Source organism: Idiotropiscis lumnitzeri, chromosome 4 (genome assembly GCF_059441095.1).
Source record: "Idiotropiscis lumnitzeri isolate Australia: NSW breed Sydney's pygmy pipehorse chromosome 4, RoL_Ilum_1.0, whole genome shotgun sequence".
NCBI classification, from domain to species: domain Eukaryota; kingdom Metazoa; phylum Chordata; class Actinopteri; order Syngnathiformes; family Syngnathidae; genus Idiotropiscis; species Idiotropiscis lumnitzeri.
In genome coordinates this window covers 18,189,363-18,213,523 of record NC_142394.1, presented here as the reverse complement: position 1 = coordinate 18,213,523, position 24,161 = coordinate 18,189,363, and the positions used below count along the sequence as shown (strand labels likewise).

The following is a 24,161-nucleotide window of genomic DNA, read 5'->3' as shown; positions in this document are numbered from 1 at the left end:
AAAACAGTTTTTGAACAAATTGAAATAAATTTTAGCCCGAATGTAAATTCTGGATCTGAAAAAAAAAAAAACCTTAAACCTTGGACGTAGTGCTTGCTCAACATGGCAACTGGCGCTGCGCCGTCAAGCAGCAGCTAACGATCCCATAGGTGATGGAGCCGTGCGATCGGCAGCCGGATAATGAGACAGAGAGGGAGCGAGCGTGAGAGGAAAAGGTTCAGCGGGAACTCTGGGTAACGGGGCAAGGACGGCAAAGTCCTCGCTTGACTTTTCCCTCCCGCAACAACATCAACATGGCAGAAGCCCCGTGTATTTTTAGCTTCCCTTTTACACAACGTTTCTGTAGCGAGGGAGCGAGACCCAAAAAGTGGCGATTGCTTTGTCACGCCGGTGCGCATTGGAAAGGGAGGGAAAAAAAAAAAGAATGACTCGGGGAAACTGCTGTAACGAGCCATGATGATGGCCTTGTTTTACAGGCTGTATTCCTTCATTACAGGAATGGCTCTGCACAACACCGTAAAAGAGCACATAACACCGCAGTGCTGTATTTCTCTGTGGGTGTGTGGGTGTCAAGAGTGAGAAGCAGAGAAAGAGAGATGAGGTGTAAACGCAGAAATATTTCGCGCATTCTGCCATCTCTTCAGTACTTCTGGCTATTCATCACGAAGCAGAATTAAAAGCAAAGCCAGCCAGGAGACGAGTGAGCGCCCAAGCCCCAGCTGGAGGAAGCTATTGGCTATTTGCATCCCAGGCAAAATTGTCTCAATAAAGCGGAAAGTTTCGTCATTTGTTCCAGCGGAAGCAGATATTTTTAGCGCGACAACAGTCAGCCAGCTGAGAACGTTACCCTCCGGTTATGATGTCAAAATTAGGAGAGGATTGTTGAATTCGAACCCGCCGAGCGCGGCGGAGATGGCCCGCGGTACGAGCGGTGGCCTTTGAGTTTGCGAACGACCTTTTGGATGACCTCCTTAGCATGTAGAGCGTGTACAGCGTGCGGCCACACATGTATGATGGAGTCATATTTACATGTTATGTGCAGGATGACTTTGTTGGCAGTTTGATTGATGGTGCAGCGTACACGTTTTGCCTCATTTGTACACATGACCGCTTACACATGATCTGAAAATGTATGCCTCACCTCTGGCGTATTTTACAAACATATTTCTTTGCAAGAATTTATACAAGAAATACAAGAGGGCTAATTGGAATTTTGGCAAATTATCACTCTTGTCATAGTATCAAATTGGAAATTGTGATTTAATGTGCAATTATTTTCAAGTATTATTTTATTATTATTATTATTATTTTAACAGTATTACAAAACACATTATTGATTTTATTAAACATAAATGTTTTGGTTATATAGATTAGGTTTTACGCTGAAATAAATGTAAATGAACCATGAATTCATAAGGAAGACAATTTTTTTTCTACTTTAATTAGCATCAACTTCACTCAATTCTACCATCCAAGTGTGGGGTAGACATCCGTCAGTACATCATGAATGGTCTTCAAAAAAAAATAAAAATCTTCATTACTTCAACTTTTCTTGTTCACGAACAAAGATAATGCAAACATGAGGCGTGCTCCACCAAACCTATGCAGACGCTATATGAATAAATATAATACAAAAACTGTACGTGTGTGCTTTGGACAACTCGAATAATTAAATTGATTTTTTTTAATGAATTAAAAACTTATCTTGCCAAAATGTTTAAATATAGTGGTATGTTCGAGTGAGAGAATGTGGTTTACTTTCCAATTAAATAAATAAATAAATTAATAAATAATGGTAATAACAAAAAAATAAAAATAAAATTCACGTTAAGGGAAACAACCTGTAGAATGGAAAGCATCATACAGACTTCGTGGTCCCGCTTATTTGAAGAGGTTTTTTTGTATAGTATATAACTAGTTTGTTCTGACTGGTGTTTATTTTGGGTGTAATTGCACTGTTACACCACTGAATGGCGCCAAACTATTTTCTTGAACGTAGAATTCTCTCCAATCCTGTTTTTTTATGCACACAGCGATGGCTGTAGGTTAATTTATAGTGTATATCTCTGGAGAGACGATTACTCTTTTGAAATGTTGGGGGTAGTCCAGTGCAATTGGTGCTTGATGTAGATAAAAAAAAAAAAAGCAAACCTCCAGAATATTGCCGTTTTCAACTAATTAAAGCGCATTACATTTGATCCAAAATCCTCCTAAAATCCTTGTGAGAACATTCCACAAAGGAACATCCAGTGTGTTTGATGATTGTATTTATGTAATTCGGCTCAGCATCCATCCATTGACTTCGTCCTCTCTCCCGTAGGACTACACGTTGACCATGTACTTCCAGCAAGCGTGGCGGGATAAGCGGCTCTCCTACTCCGAGATCGCCTACAACCTCACTCTGGACAATCGAGTGGCCGACCAGCTGTGGGTCCCGGACACCTACTTCCTTAACGACAAGAAGTCCTTTGTGCACGGCGTCACTGTCAAGAACAGGATGATCCGCCTGCATCCCGACGGCACCGTGCTTTATGGACTCAGGTAAGCCGCTTAAAGCTGCCCCCCTCTTGTGTGCCGTGATTAGCGCATTGATTACGAAGCGTAATGAGCTAACAAGGTTGTATCTGGTGCATCTAACTGGGCCTTTTTCACAATGTACTGTATGCTGGTGTATCGGAACTAATGTGGTTTAGATTTGACTCACTTAAGCCAGGCCGAATGTTTAAAGCTGGGGGAGGGACTCGTGGTCAAAAGCGTTTGATCCAATTTATCGTTCTGTTCTAAAATGTACAGTGAACTATTTGCATTTCACTATTCAAAATTAACCCATAAATCCAGTTTTGTTTTATTTAAGCTAATTGCTAAAAAAAAAAAAAAAAAAAAAATACATTTTAAAAAAATCATGCTCCTTATGTAATGCCCAAAGATGCCACAAGATGGTGATAAAGACCGAGCTAATAAGAAAATAGTAATTGGCATTTTGGGATCATTGTTTGTGGTATAGTGATGGTTCAGACGATTTGAATAGAGGGAATTGTAAACAAAACCATACGATTTTGATTGACAGAAGAAAATAAAGAACATTTTGACTATATTTAAGTTAATTTTTTTCTTCAGTTTTATCAACATGAAATGTGCAATAGTTTTTTTTTAGTTATCCTTATTTTTTTTTAAAGCAATCTTGTTTTTATTTTACTTTATTTATGAGAATGTTTTTTTTTCAGTTTTGGTTTAATTACTGTATTTTGTCAGTTTACGTTAGCTATAATGACATTGCATAGATGAGAAGAATTTAGTTGTGTGTAAAACAAGTCAAAGTAACATTTGAGGACATGGCTACAAATGCCAAAAATAAACAATCATGCTAACATTAGCTTACTCTGTTGTTGTGCCTTAGTTGTGGAATTTGCAGTCTTCTACTCCACACTCTCCACTTTGCTGCAGCGGTCTGTCTTTCTCGCTGTCCCCTGTCTTTTGTCCTGTAAAAGTAAATCGAAAAGCCACTTTTTCTCCTCCCCTGCTGCTGTATGTTAGCATGTGTCGTCGTGAGCGTTATGTTCAATGTGAAGTGCGAACCGGACCACACAACTGGAGTTGAGCTAAGCCTCGCCATTGTACTTTTCTGCCGCTGCTTGGTTCGGTATAGCTCTACTCTGTCCTGGGTGATCTCGCCCACCTTCTTCCCATTTCCTCTTGGCCTCCTCGAGGTGTTCTTTGGTTTTCGTGACATGACCCAGGTGGTTTCTGGCATAAGGCCTGCCTGGTTAGGCTGGAGGGGCTTTCACCGTCTGATCTGTTTCATTTTGCTCTTGTTGTTAATTAATAATGAAAACAACTCTCATTACCTGTTGTTTCATCCCAAGCTTCTGTTTAAAAAGCTCTACTTTTTCGGTTATCCATCTTTCTGGCCCGTAGAGTAAGTCGTGTTGGTGTATATTCTCGGTAAACTTGTATTTTGAATACCATGTTTGCGTGAGTGGTAGAAGGGCTGTCCTCGCCTTGTCTATTCTTGTTCATGACTTTGGGATGCCAAGGTGCTTCGATCTTTCTAGTGAGGTGTGTCTGGCAGAAACGCCACTAATTTAGCTGCCCACGTCCCTTGATGATCATGAAAATCCATAATTGATCGGTCCACATCTAGAATGAAGCAGCGCGATACAAACAAGCTATCTGTCTGATTGGACCAAGATGGTTCACCCCGTCTGCAAGTCGTCTCTGCATGGTGTTGAACCGGCATACCTCAGAGGAGAATGTAATCTATAATTGATAACGCCCAATCAATAATGTAGCAGTTCAATACAAACACCGAATCTGTATCTGAAGCCGCGTATGTGGCCGCACAGCCTGGCACGGCCCGTCTATCACTGTGCAGCTGATCCGTCGCATCCTCCTCCTTCGTACAGCGAGTTGGGACATTTGCACGTAATCGCCGATTGGTTTACGTGCTACCAAAAGGAAAAAAGATAATTGTTTTGAATTCAAGATGTTGCTGCATTCAGTCATTCTCTCGCCAGACACGGAGATGCCTTTTTTTGCGCAAATGCTCCTTTAAAATATTAAAGCATCTGCACTGCACCAGATTATTCATCCCAACATTTTGTTGAGAAATGTAATTCATAACACTCTGAGCCAATTATATAAGCCCAACACATATGCTTTGCATAACTGCCAAAAGAAATGGAGGCTGGGAGAGAGGGCTTGTTGTGAATTTGCGGGCGTGCGTGCAGCAGAGAGATGCAGTTGTTACCTCACATACGTCGTCCTTGTCAGTGCCTCCCGGCTCCTCCATTATTTGCTTCGTGGGTTTGGTTCAGGTTTTATTTGATGCTAGCGCGTCCAGACACAAGCTGCTGTCAGAGTCAGGCCGGCCAGATGCCGGAGTGCTCTGAGCAGGCTGACACATACCTGCAGAGACGGGCCGCCTGGTTTCAACAGCATGGTTGTAGTGGATGTGTGCAAGATGGCCAGCTGAGTGAAGGGTCCTCACTGGGAAAACAGGATGGACGAAAATGCATCACCAGTCACGGAACCGCAGTGCATTTATGTGATACGGGTTACCGTGATGAGTATCAACATCATTCATTGGCATGGAAATCCTGCTAGAGTCTCATATACTTAAAGTCAATATGTGTGCGTGTGCGTGTGTGTATATATGTGTATATGTATTTATTTTTATATTTATATATTTATATGTATGTATGTGTATGTATATATATATATATATATATATGTGTATGTATATATGTATATATATATATATATGTATATATATATCCATATCCATACATATGAATATATATATGTATAAAAATAAATACACACATACACATATATACACACACGCATGTATGTGTATATATATATATATATATATATATATATATATATATATATATATACACATATATATATATATATATGTGTATATATATATATATATATACGAATATATATATATATATATATATATATATATATATATATATATATATGTATATATAGATGTCTAGCAATTACAGCATCATCGTGTATTCCAAATTTTCCCAATTTCTGGTCTACCGTTACCTCAACCTGCAAATGACAACAGTGCTCCCAAATGTCCCACATGTCAGGGAGAAGCAGTGTGATCTAATTACACAGCCCCCCCCCCGAAAAGAAAAAAAAAATCCTCACGGTAAACACAGATAGCACACAACAAAACATCTAGTGAGAGAGGAAAAGACCACACAGGACCTCCTGAAGCATGTTGCTCAAAATTCATAGGCAAAGGTCAAGAGAGGGAGATCCAGAGAGAAAGAGACATGAAGGTCAGACTTCATTCAAAAGGGAGAAATTATTAGGATTCTCCCTCCCTCCTCCCCTCGCTGACCCGCCCCTCTCGCTATCTTTCACGCTCCTTTTGTGAGCGGACGTATCCTCGCAGCTCAATAAAAGACATCCCACAGGCCAGGATGAGGAAAAAGATGCTGAGTGGAGGTACAGGGATTGAATCCAGCCCTCTTCAAATCAATACACTCAATCTGGTTATTTAAAGTTATTAATCTCACCCTCAAGCCAATGATCAAACCAGGCCGCTTTGTATGTTCCCTGTGTGGAGGATGAGCTTGGACTTTGGCACAGCAGACATTTTATTTTGAAATTTGGCTGCGCAGAGAGCTCTCTCTCCAAAATGGAGGAGGCATCTACTCCATCTTCATTGCAACGTCTAGCTTTGTTACGGGGTAAAATATGATTGGATGCAAATGTCAGGTTGATTACGCCGCGCTCACATTCGTAAGCTCGCACTCTTGAGTTCACTTTGTGCTGTGACGCTGCCTCGAAATGAGATTCTGTCTGGGAATTTGTGGTGGTTGTGCTATGTCCGTAAACAAGGTCATTGGGAACAAAGGTGCACAGCTCCCCTCAGGGGGGTCCACGCACACGCGCGCACACACACACTCAGAGGCTAGGCCGGGAACATGCAGCAAAAACAGTCTTTTTTTAGAACTGCATGTCCTATTAGCTCGGACGCAGAGCAAATGTAGCGTGTTTGAATCTGCGTGATATGCTCCAACGAGGCCTCTCCTCCGGCAGGTCGGGCCGAGAGCGGGGACCGGCTCGGACCGGGCCGGCCCGGCCCTGCTGTGATGGAGATGAAGCGCTAACACGCCTGCATGCTGCGGAGGTCTACTCTCACTCACTGCAGCAAAGACAAAAGGAGGAATGAGGCGTCTCCTGCACAAAAATCTGTCTCATCACCTCGCTCATCGTTTGCTGCTTATTAGTTGTTCGTATCTGACATGCTAGCTCGGCTAAGGGACGCTCAAGCCGCTCTGCAGAGTCTCTGTCAGACAGAAAAGCTTCGAGACTTCTGCTGATGATGTAGGTGGGCTATAAATAGTCTGGTATTTATACCCCTGCCATTTTGGCCTCATTTTTTTGTTCCTTTCCCCTGCTTCGCTTCCTCTGCGCTTCTGGAACGGTTTGGCGGCACCGTTGACGGTTAGCGATCGATGACTTGCCAGAACGCCAAACACCGAAACAACATTTTAGTCCTAAATGGGTAGAGAAGGGCGGAATTTTGACTCCTGCGTTAATCGCCCAATGCGCCACGGCCTTGCTAACTGGCTCTTACGTAAGAGCCCAGAGAGCAAGAAAAAGGAGGCAGAATGGGAGAGAGAGGAAGACTATGTCTCCACAGCTCCAAACATAAAATCCCTAACCAGCCCGGCATATTTTACATGGGAGCATTTCAAATAACACTTTTCCAGCGTATCGCACGACTGTTGGCTAATGCAGAAGATGCATTTTGGTGGTATTTTGGATATTTGCAAAGCTCTAACATGCAATTGTGCGTGACCCTTTGACTTCCAAATTGACAGCAAGCTATCACATTTTTGGGTATTTGTTGATAAAATATCACATTTCACTTACTACGAAGGACTGACTGGTTTAAATTTTTAGTTGATCAACATTTTTTTCACTTAAATTTAAACCGTGCAAATTTTATTCTCTAGAAACATCAGCAAGTGTCGGACAAAGTGACGTCCGAACGATTAATACTTACTATGTGACGAACGTCCGCAGTGCAATCCGAGTCCAGGAAAGAACCACGCCACGTACTGATGTCCACAATTGTTTTATTGCTCGTCCATTATGGAACATCATAAAGATATTCCAAAGCATTTACAATCAATATTTACAATCATCTGTTGGACACAAGCATTCAATAAATAAATTAAATATAACGTACCGGCGCCTTGTAAAGCAGTAGTAGATAAATGGAAGATAATAAAAGTCCATCACACGACATTACTGTCCTGTCTTCAGTGATCGCGTTCTTCTTTCTCTCTCGCTCTGTGACGCTTCATTCAGCATTCGGGACTTTTTAAAATAAATAATTTAAACCAGAATGAACAGAAAATCAGAATCATAAAGGTTTATATGTAAATAAATACACACATGTAAAATATTAGATTCAAACAAATATTGTCAATTTCTGTTGTCATGGCAACCAATCAGGTAATGCAATGTTTCGAAATGGAACAGAGGGGCTACTTTGACTTTGATTTACTCCCCCTTGAAACGTAAAGCGTAATAGTCCTAATTCAGACACGCAACGGGTGCAATTCTGACAGGCGTCAATGACACGACATCAAATTTAGCAGACTTATCCAGGAGACTATTTTAGTTGATTGTCTTGTTATTTACTACCAGTGAGTAACAAAAGTTAAAAAGAAGTAACTGTAAACCGCTCTTCATGTCAAGGGATATAATGTTGATAATTGAGGCGCAGACTTTTTTTATATTCACGTCTGCAAGCACCCGCGCCGACGTGACTGATCCCATTGGTTCATCAGGTAAGTAACCCCAAAACATTTCGACCTCTTCCCGCTTTGCCCCTTTGCCATCTCCGCCCTCCTTGATGGACTTGCTGGTGGGAGGTGTTAGAACATAAACAGAGGAGGGAGGAGCTAAAAACTAGCAATAGAGGAATGAGATGAGTCTATGCCGTCCGCTCGAATATCGTAAACACCGACCCCCTATGTCCCACCCCTTCTAGCTTCATGTATAGAAAATTTGACCGAACACCTGATTCAAACCAAAAAAACATCTTAATCATATTCTGATAGGATTTCTCCTCGTGGGTCATCACAGTTATTTTCAATTCTAATTTAATTTATTAATGACTAAGTTGAGAGTGATCGTTAATGTCAAGTAAACCGAAGGCCACAACCAGTACTGATACTATTATTATGGTGGCATGATGCTATCATGTTTTATATCAGTCAGTGTGTGTATGTGTGTATCCTAAAGGCGTAGATGACGTCTCCATGGTTACATCCAGACAGCCTCAAGGTTTTGGCCCTGCCTGACTCAGTTTGGACCGTCTTGTCATGTGTGTGTGTGTGTGTGTGTGTGTGTGTGTTCCAGAAAGTACGTTGAGAGGAGCTGTCGGATGTGGCTGACTCGCTTTTTATTCATTTAAGAACTGTGTAACCACAGCATGAAGCATGTTTTCTTATATTATGAGACAAAAGATAATCTAGCAACGATCCCAATTCTATACATGTGCAAACTAGCTACGAGTGTCAGAGAAATGAGTGGCAAGGAGGTTGAAGGCTGTGAAATGGAAAAAGCTGCCTTGCGGGTGAGTTAAATTCAGGCAAAAAAAAAGGTTTTGTTTATGGACTTTTGCGCCTTTCCGTATTTAAAATGGTGATAACAGTAAACCTCAATACAATAAATATGAAAATAGATTTTTAAACTTCCACCCCAAAATGCAATGGGAACTGTATTCATTTGGATTAATATCATGAGTATTAATTAATTAATCTTCTATTTATTAATTTAAAAGAATGAAGCCTTTTCCAAATTGAATTGATTAAAATGTAATATTTATCCGTTTCAAGCTAGCTTGCGCTTCTTCAAGTAACATGTCCATGAACATGTAAACAAGTTTACAAAAGCACAGCCACACTTGCCAATTTAGTGACACGAACACTATATTTAGAAACTTTTCCAACTTTTTTCGCGATTATTAAGAAGAAAAAGCAACTTTAATTCTCGCGAAGAAACACAGATGCTATAGCGAATAATCCGCGATACAAATACAAGATACAAAATTTCACTTTCACTGTATTTGTGTGCCGTGTTCCCGAAATCAGTCGCCACAACAGAAATGACTAAAAAAAGAGTTAGCAAACTAAAACTACAGCAATGTTGTTCCCTAATTAGCTAAAACCGAGTTTAGCGTCTCGACTTCTTCCTGTATTTATCCTTCCTGTAGTTTCCTTCAGGCTGGATTGCAGCCGCGACCACATGTGGATTTTTGTTTTCATGTGAAAGGTTTCTGACATTTTATAAATAATTTTACGGTTTGTGTCGCGGGCTTAAGATACGGTCTGTATTGAAGCTTGTTTAGACAAATGGCAGCAGCCTTCCTATTAAAAATGCATTTCAAATCATTTACAATCTCAGCCGGGATGATGTTGTTTTCTTAGTTTTACGTTCACAATTTGCACACTCTGTGTTTCCCAAGAGCAAATATCAGGGACATGTGCATGAGGGAAATGTCAGGAATCGCACACGCGTATGTACATGCACACAAACACACACACATTGAAATGGCTGCATGTGCGCACACACACTAATCCCACCTTTATATAAGTCCGAAAGATCACTTTCAGTAAGTAAACAAATCATTATTTGTACATTTCACAAGACTGCGCCTTCTCGCTTTGCTACAGTTGTGCTTGGTTCCTCTTGGCTCTGGTTTCTCCTAGATTTTTTTATTTTTTTTAGCGCTGATTCCGAGTCCACCCTTGTTTTTCCTGTAGCACGTTTATTTTTTTTCATAACAATCATAGCAATAAAATAATAAAAATCACATGGCTATCAAATTTAAAGCGGTAATTTAGGAGATTAATCCCAAAAAATGTAACTCAGTTAAATGTTTTAACTCAATTAACTCAGATTGATTTACTTCAAAATAATTGACATATTTTGCAAATATTATACCATATTACCTGCACATATTATCTCAGAACAAAAAACCGTGCTCAAGTTACCAGTGGACCAACACTGCTGGAGTGTGGTGATTGTGAGCAGTTTTGGGAAATATTTCTAAGAAAAATGCCTGTAAAAATGTCTCCTTTTAAATCTTATTCAAGAATCAAAGAAAGCTATTAAAATTAAATATACTTCATATTTGGTGATTTTGCATTAATTCCAAGATGATTCAAGTAAATATCTGTTACAAGCTTCACAAAAAATAGTAGTTGAAAAATGTGATTAATTGTGATTAATCATGGAATTTTTTGTGATTAGTTAAAAAATGTAATCACTTGACAGCACTAATTATGTCATAGGTAGAATAATATATTTAGTCATATTTATGAATTAAAGTTTAGGTTGGTCATCAGGTTTCTTTTTTTTCTTTTTTCTGTGAAATATCATAAATATAAAATAAAACAATAATAATCTGTATTGCGCAAGATGTTATAGGTCAAACTTGAACAAGAAAAAAAAGTCAGAAAAACCAGATGTGTTAGTGAAAAGACATTTTTGAAATCATCGCCAAAAATAAAATTCCTGATTAAAATTTGCGCTTGACCATCGTAGCAGATGTAACCCACTCGACTAAATATCTCCAGCAAGTGCGTGAGGAAAAACAACACAGCATTCTTGAGCGTGTGAACGTTTTCCTTCATCATGTTTTATGGCGACTTGTTATCTCTCGAAGGAGGCTCGCAGCAAACGGACCGGTGTCTTTTCTGTGTCCAGGATCACCACCACTGCAGCCTGCATGATGGACCTGCGCCGTTACCCTCTCGATGAGCAAAACTGCACCCTGGAGATCGAAAGCTGTAAGTACCGTCGTCCCTGACAACGGGCTCTCACTCCCACTCGCCGACGTAGATTTAGATCCCACGTACGCATGCAGCTCTGTGGGTTTTTGAAGAAAACGCAAGGTAGAAAGCGGCGTGATAAGGCGGGATGTAAAATGCTGAGAGAAGCTGATGAGATTTGAGGAGATACAGATCAAGAAGGGGAACATCACTAATGGTTCACCGCCTGATAACATCCAGCCTAATTAATTCAGCTACACTGGCTTGATTAGGTCCAGTGTTTGTGGATGTTACGCCGCCATGTTGGCAAGGTACAAAGAGCTCGTTTTCTCACGGAGTTTGTCATTTTACCGCGCTGTGAAGAGGAGGGGAGGAGAGGGGGGAAGATGAGGTCCTCGTCGTGCTTTATCTGGGTCCCCGGGGAGGAGGATTATGGGGCTGGGATGCGGTGTAGGGCTCACTCTTTCTGGGTTTCATCGCAGTGTTGCCGGAATTAAGTGCCGGCGGTAAGCAGCGGAAAAAACAGCGGCGGGTCAGAACCGCCTCTCTCCGCTCCTCTTCCATTGCGCTCGCCACTTCCTCATCTCTTTTCTTTACACACTCTCATCCTGCAGCCTTTTTATCTCTTTCTCTCCATCACTCATAACCCCCCCCCCCCTCTCTCCTCCTCTTCTCTCAGGCACACACACACACTGAAGCACGCAGGCCCGGTTTTGATCAGCAGACAGTATCTGCTCTCATATGGATTAACTGGCAGCGGTTTTAACGGTGGAATCGCTTCATGCCAGAACATGCTATTTTATTCAGACTAATGAGCGCAGAGAACTCTCACTTGACTTGATAAACTTGATGCATTTTTAACAGACACGGGTCTTAAAAGCCCGGCTAGCCCCGTGTTCCAGCAGCAGGGACTCCCGTCACTTGTTTTGCATGCTGGGTTGCAACTGAGCCATCAAAGATTTACAGTGGAACCACCGAGGTCCGACATTTGTTTAATTCTGATTTTTCGCAATTTTCCAAAGTCAATAATGGAAATAAAATCAATATAACAATACATGTTTTAAGTAACATTTCATTAATCATTCAGAAGTGTCAAGTGGATCGAAAAAGTCTACACACCCTTGTTTAAATACATTTTTTGTGATATAAAAAAAAAACCCGAGACCCAGATAAATCATCTCAAAAGATTTCCCACCACTAATATGGGCTTTTACTGCCTCTGATTAACCTCAAATAAAGTTCAGCTGTTCTAGTTTGCTTTCCTTGACTTTCTTTGGCTTTCTAGCGGAAGACTGAAGATTTTTGATAAGAATAATTAAAATTAACGTTAACGTTTGTCCTTGGTGTCATTCAACCATACCAAAATCTCCCAAATGTTGGGTAAAATATGAGTGTGAATATTTGTGCAACCACATTATATCAGTTTTCATTCAACATTAAGTACATTTCGGCTGAGCTAATAGTCATATTAATAGTGAAAAATCATTTTTGAAATGCTGTTAGCTTCTCCAGTATTTTATTTGATATTCTAAAATATATTTACAAATGATTTTTTTTAGCCCCACATGGATCAGTCAAGCAAAAAAATCTTTGTTGCTGAATTGTGCCTCGTGACTCAATATACGGTAGCAACGCAAAAGAGCCAATCTCCATTCAAGTTTCCATTTACATGTGCACGTCGGAGAAGTCCTGCGTTATCTCCCTCAACCTTGAAGAAGTACAGCGATCTAACACAAGCATCTGTATAACGCCCTTGAAAAATTTCCTTCCGGGTATCATCCATCTCAGCAATATGCACCACTTTAATGTCTCAGTATGCTGCAGATGCATCAATTAAAGCTAACCATTGGCATCTAATGTGCAACTAAAGTATTGCCTACAGTGTCGCAGCTACGAAAACAAAACAAAATAAACAAAACGAAACCATCAAAGCCAAAACATTTCATTTGGAACAAAGCCGCACAAAATTCTGCGATTACAGCGTTTTTTTTCGGATAATTGTTTGTTTATGTCATGTTATTTGACAGAACCTGATGTAGATGACATATTGTATATCTGTGGTTAGCAAATACATATTTTGACATTTTTCTGCAAATTATTCTTCAAGGAGTGTATGGTTGGGAAATAAACCAAATGTAACGCTGCAGACAGTTTTTTTAGCGAGGTTATTTTTTTTGTTTCTTTTGTATGTCAAAAATCGCTGCCTGCTTAGTCATCAAAAATCAATATGAATTGAAAAAAAAAGTCCCCTGAAAGAAACTGTATAAATATATGTATTTATATTTTCCCTGATTTCAGTTCCATTTTTTTTTTACTGCATAGACATTTTCAATTTACAAAATAATTTTAAACATACTTGATAAAAAGAAAACGGCAACAATTTTCAAATACAGTAAGATATCGTGTCTGTGTTTTTTTTTCATTGCTTGACCAGGTGCTACTCCATTCAGTGCCATTTTACTATCCAAGTCTGGTTGTGTCCGGTTCTAAAAATAGCAAATGGTCAGGTTGCCATATTTTTGAGCCCTCAGAACACGAGTCCAAAGGATGACGTCACACGACTCTCATTATAGACGGCCAAGCATCCTGTTATTTTAAGTGCACGTCCACATTGTCCTCAGCGATATTATTAGGGGCTTCCTGCACAATTTCTCTTTCATTAGCACAGAAACAAAGACTCGTGTGCTCGTTTCAATAATTTTCCACGGATTCATTGGGCACCTGAGTCCCTTTGATGCAAGGACAACACATCTCTGCTGCTTCTTATGCAGACAGAGGCCACACATACAAAACTGTTTAGCCAAGCATACTATTTACCATAACAAAATATGACAATCCATATTTTATGTACTGATCCGAGACATACGGGACCAGCAAAAGTTTGCCATATGGCTATAAATAATTTATTTAGGTTATAACAACTTTATTACAATGAAACTTACTCATCCTCTAGTCTGTGCCTGAATAAAGTTGCTCTGATATCACTTTGACTGTTGTGTTCAATGCGGTGTAGTTTTTTCAGTTTCAGTGGAAAACCAAAGCGTGTAGCGTTGGTATCGCGCAGTGGGAAAATAACATTATATTGTGTTGTTAATTTTATAAATTGATAATCAAATGCAGTCCAAAATATATTAGATATCATTATAAAGCCCTTTGCTGAGGAAATGTGTGCCTTCCAGGCAATATAAAAACGTATAAAATAACAAGCAGCATTTTACTGTGACAATCAGAAACTGCCCCAAGACCTGTTAGTATATTCGTACACAGTACTTACTTATAACATGAGCTTTTATACCACAACTGCCCTTTAATTTATGATAAAACGTAAAAGTAGTTAAGCTAAAAACTGAAATCCTGCCAAGTGATATTCCCCGCCCGCACTATCGAAATGCACCACAATGGACGCTGTGGTTGTTGTGATGTGTTCTTAAATGATGTGAAATCGTTCCCCAACTTTTGCTTTGTGCTCAACAGATGGCTACACCACAGATGATATCGAGTTCTACTGGCGAGGAGGAGAAGGTGCGGTGTCTGGCGTCGACAGGATCGAGTTGCCGCAGTTTTCCATTGTCGACTATAAACTCATCTCCACCAAGGTGGTCTTCTCCACAGGTATCCGAAAGAATGCTTCAGTTCTGCTTTACGACTTGCTTTCACACTGGCCAAAGCAGTTCTGTGGAATACGGACCCAGTCTTGCTGAGAGGTTAAACACTGAACGTTTTATAATTGCCTATAGATAGATGCCACTAAGGGTTGAACCGATTAGTATGACTTTAATATTCTGCATCACCAACAAGGCAACGATCTAGAATATGAAAATACAATCGTGGCAAGGAATGAGAGCATAATCCAATGGATGAGACCGATAGCGAGTCTATTCTCAAATACAATAAATGCGCAAGTGAAGCAGGAAAAGAGAAACGTTTTAATTTGTTGAACCTTCTGCAACTTCTCAAACTAAATATAAATTACAAGCACAGAGGCACGATGGCGACAAAGCTCTACTTTCCAAGTAAACTAAATAAAGCTCCTCCCCTTATGTCAACATAGTTCCTTGGCATCAAAACACTACAAGATGGTGTCAATGCACTACTTTTATATTAGACAGGCCTTTATCCTGAGCACAAAAATCCGAATAAGCGAATCAGCAAATATGTGAAGGAACACGCATTGATATTTGGGCATTGGCGTCATATACGACAGTTGCTTGCAGCGGGAATCATCGAGTAAAAATCTATTTTCATTCCTTCTTCCTCCTTCAGGTTCCTATCCCCGTCTGTCCCTCAGCTTCAAACTGAAGAGGAACATCGGTTATTTCATCCTGCAGACATACATGCCTTCCATCCTGATTACCATCCTCTCCTGGGTCTCCTTCTGGATCAACTACGATGCCTCTGCCGCCAGAGTGGCCCTGGGTAGGATGGCCCGGCTGCCGCTAACAATAACCTCCAGTTACATCATAAAAAGCCATTTCACATACATTGTGTCTGTCATGTGTCTGATGCGTGTTTTGACTGGTTTTCTCATTAGCTTTAAGCATGCCACTGATAGCAGATTTTGATAGGCTGCCTCGCTAAATGTCTGTTGTTCAGATGACTCCATGCATGACTCATGCAGAGAGAGGCGCAGCGGCTCGACCTTGAAGCGTGCTGTCTTCCTCTCTGCCCGTCTGTCTCTCACCGGCTAGCTAAGTGAAGCCCCATTACAATAATGCACTTTTTCATATTTAAAACGAAATGCCACAAAGCTCAATTTTGGCGTTGGGCTCGGAAGGTCAGAGCCGCAGGAGGAGCCGGCTCCGAGCGTTTATGTGTGTCATTCTTGTCACGCGCCATTTGTGTTCCGAAGTGGAACGCATGCAGGTTGGAGCCCCGCATGGGATGTTTGGAGGCGAACCGTGATTTCAAGATCTGCCCGCTTGCAGCGTCCTGCGAACATGCAGCGGCAAGCGAGTGCAGCCAATGAGATGGGAGGCTGCGAGCTACACAAACCGCTGGGTTATTTATAATACGTGTGAATCTGACCAAATGCAGATTGTGCATGCAGATGACTAATGTGTATCAAGAACAATGTGTGTTCATAAAAAAAATAAATAAAAATAAGACCAACAAAACAAAAAAAACAAAACAGGTGAATTATGTTGTGCGTAATAGCAGATGTTTGACAGCATTACAATTTGTTTATTGTCCATTTGAATACATAATTGCAAACATTATAAACAGCCATTTAAAACACGCACATGCACTTTCACTACAAGGAGGTTTTAGGAGATTTTGGAGCATTTCGTTTTATAGCCATAATGAACAAGTATAATAATAATAATCATCATTATAATAAATATATTGTTCATAATAGTTATAATTATAAAAATATTTTTTTTGGTACAGTTTATCACTCAATTTGTTTATGACTCCCATTTATTTTAGGTGTAAATCCACTATCAGCCACTAGATGGCAAAATTTAGTTTTCCATTGCGTAAATGTGAAGAAGAAGAAGAGTCTAAACAGGAAGTAAGCCTATATCAAGATATTTTCTGGCTTTTACGGAAAATTGTTGAATGTTAAATCCATTATTCCTGTTTTTTACACCTACGTAAAAGCAACGGCTTTAGGTTTATTTTATAATGTACATCTTTGGACATGGTTATTGACGTATATTGCAAAATAATAAGTTTCAAGTATCATATGACTTCCAAATTGTACGGCCTTTTGTGGCCTTCTAACTTTGTGCCAGGGGCTTCTGGATTTCCGATATTACTGACATGCTTTGAGGTCACGAAAGGTGCACAACAAAATGCCATTAGAGGATTTGTCACGACTAAAGTGGCCAAATGTTGCTTTCCAGGGATCACCACGGTGCTGACCATGACCACCATCAACACGCACTTGCGAGAGACGCTCCCTAAGATCCCCTACGTGAAGGCCATCGACATGTACCTGATGGGCTGCTTCGTGTTCGTCTTCCTCGCCCTGCTGGAGTACGCCTTCGTCAACTACATCTTCTTTGGCCAGGGCCCGCAGCGGCAGAAGAAAGCGGCCGAGAAGGCAGCCACGGCCAATAATGAGAAGCTGAGACCTGACCCCAACAAGGTACATGTGCCGGCACCACTCATGTGAGAAGATTTGTTTTTTAGTGTGTGTTTGTGAGTGTGTGTTAGGGTTATAATATTTTTAGAGTTTTCATTATAGTTAGTATTTATTTCGTTTGGCTTTTGTTTTTTAATTTGAGTTTCTTGTTTTGGTTTTGGAGCAAATTTTGTCAATTTTATATGGAGGAAAATGTTAGTTTTTATTAGTTTTAGTATTATTTTTATTTTTTTGAAATACATGGCGTATTTGTTGAGTGCTAGATAATATTTTTCAAAGAGGATTGTTTAAGAAAAAAGTCAACTGCAGCGTTCAAATGAATATTTTCTCTTCCTTCTTCTGTATGCATGGACAGCAATACCGAAATGAATACATTTAAATTGAATGATATTAACTGACCGAGATGAAAACAAAGGACAATTTTGCTATAATTGTTGTTAGTTTTATTAATGTAAGATATGGTTTTGCTTAATTTATTTAAATACAGATTTGTCTTTATTTCATTTCATGAAGGAAAAGATTTGTTTTTTAATTTGAGTTATTTCATTTGTTTTCGTGAACTAAACAAACCGTTATGTGTGTGTGTGTGTGTGTTTGTATGTGTGGTGGTAGCCAATTTCTTCTCTGCAGATCAATGTGACCAATGCTAAATGTCCTCTTACACTCCATTTATACTTGTTTGTGCTTCCGAAGGAGTGAATGCAGAAGCAATGAGTGGCTTTGTTACACTTGATCTCCATGTTGCTGTCTCTCTCAAAGGCCAAGGAGCCTTGCAGGAAAAAAAATCCCTGGATGTGACCTTCCTCTTTTAAGTATTCTGAAGCTATAGGCCAACAACAGCAATATATATATATATATATATATATATATATATATATATATATATATTTCTTTTTTTTTAAGAAATGAAGCTACCTTTCCTTGTGAGTGTGGCAAGCTACAATTTGCCAGAAGTAACAGTGCTGATTTTGTATGCTTGCAGTGGCTGGTGGGAAATGTAGTTCAGAGAGATGATGCTCTGTATGCCAGAATGAAACAGAGGGAAATTGACGCGTATGACTCGATGTGGGATCCCATCTTTGTGGACGATGCCGCATTAGGACTAGGCGAGCAAAGAAATAAGGTACTGGAGGTTTTGAACGTCAAAACTAATGATGTCATCAATCTGAATCGATCGCGATCAGAGGAAAATGCTGTTAGTTTTTTGTGCATCTCTTTGAGTTCCATAGACTTTTTTTTTAAGGCAACTTTGATCATCACTCCCACCATTGTGTTTTTTCCTCCCTCTCTTGGTTTGCTCTTCATGCATTTTCCTGACGTCCACGGCTTAGCAGTTTGATTTCTGCAGGCTTTCCCTAAAATCAACTTGAGCTGTACATTGAAATTGACGGACAATTACAAATATGACACAAGAGGAGAAAGCATCTGTTGCTACAGTCGAATCATTGATCTACAAATACAGAAAAGTCACTGTGGGTAAAATGGGATTGCTCCATTAGAGATCATTCAGTGTTCTGACTCCGAGTGGCTTCACTTCCAAAACAATACTCACAGGTCTAGCTGATGTTGGGACAATTTCCTCAGAAGTCAGGCGATGGATGAAGAAATGTTCAAATGAATTCACCTTTCCTGACCCACCTGAACCTTCTTAGCCTCTCTCCTCCATTTCTGCCAAGTCCCGACAGTTTCTCTCAACCTTCTCCTGTCACATTTTCCTTTGCCTTGCTTTCTCTTTCATTTAATTCTGTTTGTCTTTGTTGTGAATTGCCAGAATTTTAGCCACGCTGGTTGAAATTCTGAGATGAAATTAGTTTGTGGCGTGTGTTTTTTTTGCTTTTCCAGGAATGTTATGTCATAGTGCTGTGGTTATACTATCACATACACTTTCAGATGATCAATAGTTTAGAAAATGTGCAGTGGAACCTCTTAAGTCAAAACAAAACAGAAGCATATTAGGCCTCTCACATCAAGACATTCTACCAGAAAGCATTTTGCATTCCACTCAAAGTGTGCTTCTCAAACTTTTTCCAAGATTATGAAAAAGGTTTTCCACCAGTGGTCCCCAACCACCGGCCCACGGCCCGATACCGGTCCGTGGGCCACTTTGCGGCAGACCGCACAGATGAAAGAAAACACTTGCAGTACTTCTGTTTTATTTATTAGTCAAGGCTGAAAAATAATTTATTTTCAAAAGTTACCAGATTCTCGCCATTACTATAATGGACGCTTGACGCATGTCCAGATGCTAATTGTCTCGAGCGCATTACTGTAATATTAAAACCACAAGCTAGCAAAATGAGTAAAACACTGACAAAGTACGTCGTACCAGGACCGCTGGATAACCAATCATGGCTGAAAAGATGGACCGATCCATTTAAAGAATTTTTAGGGGAGGAGAGGAGCCATTTTGAATCAAGTCAGCGGTGCTCACACCCAAACGGCGCAAAACACCTTTTTCTTGAACTGGGCTACGCTGCACCCACTTACATGGGTCTGTGAAATTACTAAAACTTAGCCTAGCCTGCCTCTGCACAGATTTAGTCCGAGCCTTGTTTCAGACTTACGCTGGGCATGAAATTAAAGCCACCGTAAATTCGCAATTTTGTTTCTGACAAAGAGGTTCCAATGTACGTCTTTTCTGAGTCATTTGCATTATCTTCTGTTGCGTTTGGCACAATGAAGTCTCGTACACGGTGTAGCTGACCGTAGCTTTCTTGGATTTCCCACGAGCAGTCACTTCTCATGGCTCCGCCTATCTTTGCACCCTCACGCTGCAGATGACTCCCGACGACAACATCCTGTTCAGCACCCTGGAGATGAAGAACGAAATGGGGGGCGCCGGAGACCTGTCCCGAGGCCTGGGAGCGCCCGGAGACCCCCGCAACACTATGCTGGCCTACGACAGCTCCACGCTGCAGTACCGCCGGGCGGCCATGGCCCGCCAGAACTATGGCCACAGCGCCTTGGAGCGCCACGCTCAGAAGAAGTCGCGCCTACGGAGACGGGCCTCGCAGCTCAAGGTCAACATCCCGGACTTGTCCGACGTGAACTCTATCGATAAGTGGTCCAGGATGATCTTCCCCACCGTCTTCTCCTTCTTCAACGTGGTCTACTGGCTCTACTACGTCCATTAAGCTCGGCGGCCATCTGGAGGCAGGCTCGCGAAGATGGGGAAGAAGGGGATTTTGCTGGAATAGAGAAATGGTGTGATTGCGAGAATGAGAGATGAACGGTGCACCACCTTTTAGCGGGTTCATTGTAGGCGACGTGAAGAGAGCGCAAAGACATTTTGGACAGACAGCAGCAGCAGCACCAACACTGCGGTGACTCTTTTAGCATTTGGGAAACACCTTCCGCGGATTGGACAAACACTTTCAAAACAAGAGTTTTAAAAAAAAAAAGGACAGTGATGGTGCAGGAATTTCAATATATCACTAATATTTGTCATTCGTAGCTTACTCTCTGTGGATCAAATATTTATGCTTGTGTTTGCATATACTTTAAGGATTTGTTTTGTTTAGTATCTATTTACTTCGTAGCCGAGCCGTCTGCATCCGGGAAAGCTTTATAAATGATTTCAAAGGAGTCATCCTTGATAGTCTATTTTCCTATAATTACTGTAAATCCAAAACATCCTTTAAAAAGCATGCTCACGTTTGATTTCATTTGCATCTCAGTTGCCACGAGGATGATAGTGATGACGGCGTGGAAGTTGGAATTGGCAGTGCCAATCAATGCTGGTTAGAAAAGGAAAAAAAAAAGACATCATGGACATCTGGTGAAGGAGGACATTTTGACCTTTATGTTTTGCTTTTTGCTTTTTGCAGCACGGACCAAATCAAGTCCATTTCACCTTGTTTTTTTTTGGGTGTTTTTTTTTTTTTTTCCAAACAGAAAAGGACTTTTTGACTCTTCCTTGCTTTCTGCCATGATGAGAAGAGCTTTAGAGGCGGGGAATGGCTTTAACGGGACAAACTAGTGGAAGAAGATATTAATCAGCTGCCCTTTCATTACAATGTGTTGCTGCATAAATATGGCAATCCACAATCATCTTTATCAGTAGAATTGAATGATAGAAGTATGATACCTTTCATTGTGGTTAGGTTTCTGTTATGAAAAAAATGTAGATAAATATAAATCATGTTAAAAGAAAGAGATGATTCATTTTTATAAGTCAATACTCACGTTGTGTAAATATCAATTTATTCTATTTAACTGTTGTTGTTTTGCAGTTGAATTACACAAATAATTTTCCATGCCGTCAAAAAAAAAAAGAAAAAGAAAAAGAAAAAAGAAACGAGCAATTCAACTGAGCTTAAAAAAAAAAAAAGAACAAAATGAAACACAAATTCACAACTTTGCTGTTGATGTGCTTTTTGGACTTTTCTCCCTTTTCTTTCTTTTTAATGGACTCTTGAAGCACCTCCTTGCTGAAACTAAAGCACTTCCAGACACCAGTGGCTACCGGGTCCATGTTTTGTTCTCCGCAATCGACTTAACAAGGACCCCGCTATCCAGGCATTGAAGTCAGGCGTATTTTGTACAAAGTTTATGTAAATTCCAATTGTAATATTTCATAAAGGATGTAAATATGTTGTGTAATGATTGTCAACAACTATGAAGATGTATCTAAATTCAATTAAAACTCAATACAGTCTATCACTTCAATAACAAAGTGCAAGGTGGCATTTTCTTGGCTGGCCTCAAACTTTTACGACCATTATTGCCCTCAATGGACTCGCACAGATATGATAGGAAATTTTAACCCCAGGAAATTGTTCCCATGCATTATAGTACCACATAAGTCTGCTTTGGTAACTTTTCTAAATTGTGGATCATTTTCGGTATATTCATGAGGTGAGAATAATACACAGAACAGGAAATACTGTATTAAAAAGTCTGCACAGCCTTATTCAAATGAACTCTAAACGTTTTACACCGTAACCTTTACAACTCAGTTGATGAAAAATATTTTCGAGAGTGTGATTGCACAATCGTGCACACTCTCTTACGAGAAACTTTTATGTGGCTGTTCACATTCCATTTCGGGTTAAATCGGAGTCAGCACACACTTGTCACCATTTAAAGTGTCTCTAATTAAACCCTGAATACTTTTTATATGTTTAATTACACATGTATGGGCGATTTTGTTATATACAAAACCCTTTAGGTTTCTGCTAGAGAGTTGAGCAGCTGAAATTTATTTTGAGTTAGTTAACCCGTATGAATGTCTGTGCAGCTGCATTCAGTTGTTTATTTTTCGTTGTCCCTCTCAAAACTATATATTTTTTCATTTCAGTTGAGTTGTACATTTCAGTTCATATGTAGTGTTAATACTTTTTAATGATTTATTTTAGTCTCATGATGTTATATCACAAGAACCTGGCCTTTGAACAGGGGCGTGGAGACTCTAGATCCATTCAACAGTACGGTACTTCTCTTCCGAGGCATTTTCTATGTGGCTTATCCTGTTTAAACTTAAAGGGGATGTCAACCCAAAAATAGTCTTGGCAAGAATATGTTCTCTGCCGGCCTACTAGGCAAAAAATGACATTGTGATTAATATTGTGTTTGTGGAATATGAGTTAAGCTGCAAAATCAAGCCGTTTTTTGCCATCTCAGGGGGCAGCCATTTTGTCACTTCTGTGGATTGAAAATGACATCACAGTTGTCCAGGGCTCAAGTAATGACCAATCATGGCCAAGTTTCAGAAAACAGGTGAGCCTTGATGCTCATTACCAGAGCCAAGTGTGAATTTAGAAAATGGCCGCCACCTGAAATGGCTGAAAATGGGTTGATTTTGCTGCTTAACTCATATTCCACAAATGCAATATTAATCAGAATTATTATTATTAATATTATTATTACAAATGTTTTATTGGAGGGTTGACGTCCCCTTTAAATAGTTTTTTTACACAAATTTGAGTGAACAGCCGTTATGTTATTAAACATAATTATGTAAAATATTTATGAACACAATTTGATTTTAACTCTGTGATTGTTACAGTGTTCATTTTGACTCAAGTTACCGAATGTGGAGCTTTGTGTCTGTACCAGTGGGCGAACAACTAAACCGACACTGTGTGCTCGTCGAAAAGTGGTGTTTAAGAGAGACGTGAGCACTGAATCTTGGAATGCATAATGGATGGAAACGAGGTGACGTAAATGCAGAGCCGCATTCATATGGGGGCTCTCTGTTGACTTGGGTCCACAGGAAATAATGACTGCTCGAAAAAAAAAAAAATGAAGACGGGGAGAGAAAGAAAAAGAAGAAAGAGTTCCCCATCGCTCCACTCTGCTGCACTCGCTTCCTTGACCTCAACACTGTTGCAGCCCTTAAATGGCTGCTAGTGAATATTTCATATTGCAAAACACTGAATATTTAATATTTTAAAAGGGATTTTGTCCTAGCTGAGAATATTGTACAACTAATGTTTGATTTCCTACTAAGAACACAATGAAATGTCAGTAAAATGGAAGTTGTTTGGATGCCCTAAACTGTAAACATCTACAAAATTGAAGATGTGGGAAAATATTAGTTTGGATGGTGTCAAGATATTTAACCTTTATTTTATAAAGGATATTTGGAAAAAAAATACTTTGATACAAATGTTGAACGTAAAGCCATCAGACTAATTTAAGGAGTTAAGTTAGGGGTTGAATGACGAGCATTGATATTTTTTCAGCATAGTACAGCAGTTCACAACCTTTTTTGTGTGCATATTTTAACAAGCTAGCATGGC

General features: G+C 39.9%; 1 protein-coding gene across 2 annotated transcripts in view; it reads left to right on the top strand.

Moving 5' to 3' along the window:
• Positions 1 to 22,095, top strand: part of gabrb2a (gamma-aminobutyric acid type A receptor subunit beta2a) — a 38,574-nt gene extending 16,479 nt beyond the window's left edge. The window contains exons 4-10 of one of the 2 annotated variants that reach the window (XM_088293908.1): positions 2,321 to 2,541; positions 11,266 to 11,348; positions 14,805 to 14,942; positions 15,594 to 15,746; positions 17,177 to 17,421; positions 18,401 to 18,541; positions 20,196 to 22,095. In XM_088293908.1, coding sequence (XP_088150034.1) covers positions 2,321 to 2,541; positions 11,266 to 11,348; positions 14,805 to 14,942; positions 15,594 to 15,746; positions 17,177 to 17,421; positions 18,401 to 18,541; positions 20,196 to 20,552 — 1,338 coding nt within the window. In that variant the 3' untranslated portion in view covers positions 20,553 to 22,095. The remainder of the gene's footprint in view (positions 1 to 2,320; positions 2,542 to 11,265; positions 11,349 to 14,804; positions 14,943 to 15,593; positions 15,747 to 17,176; positions 17,422 to 18,400; positions 18,542 to 20,195) is intronic. The other variant, XM_088293909.1, reaches the window with a different exon arrangement.
• Positions 22,096 to 24,161: the final 2,066 nt, after the last annotated feature.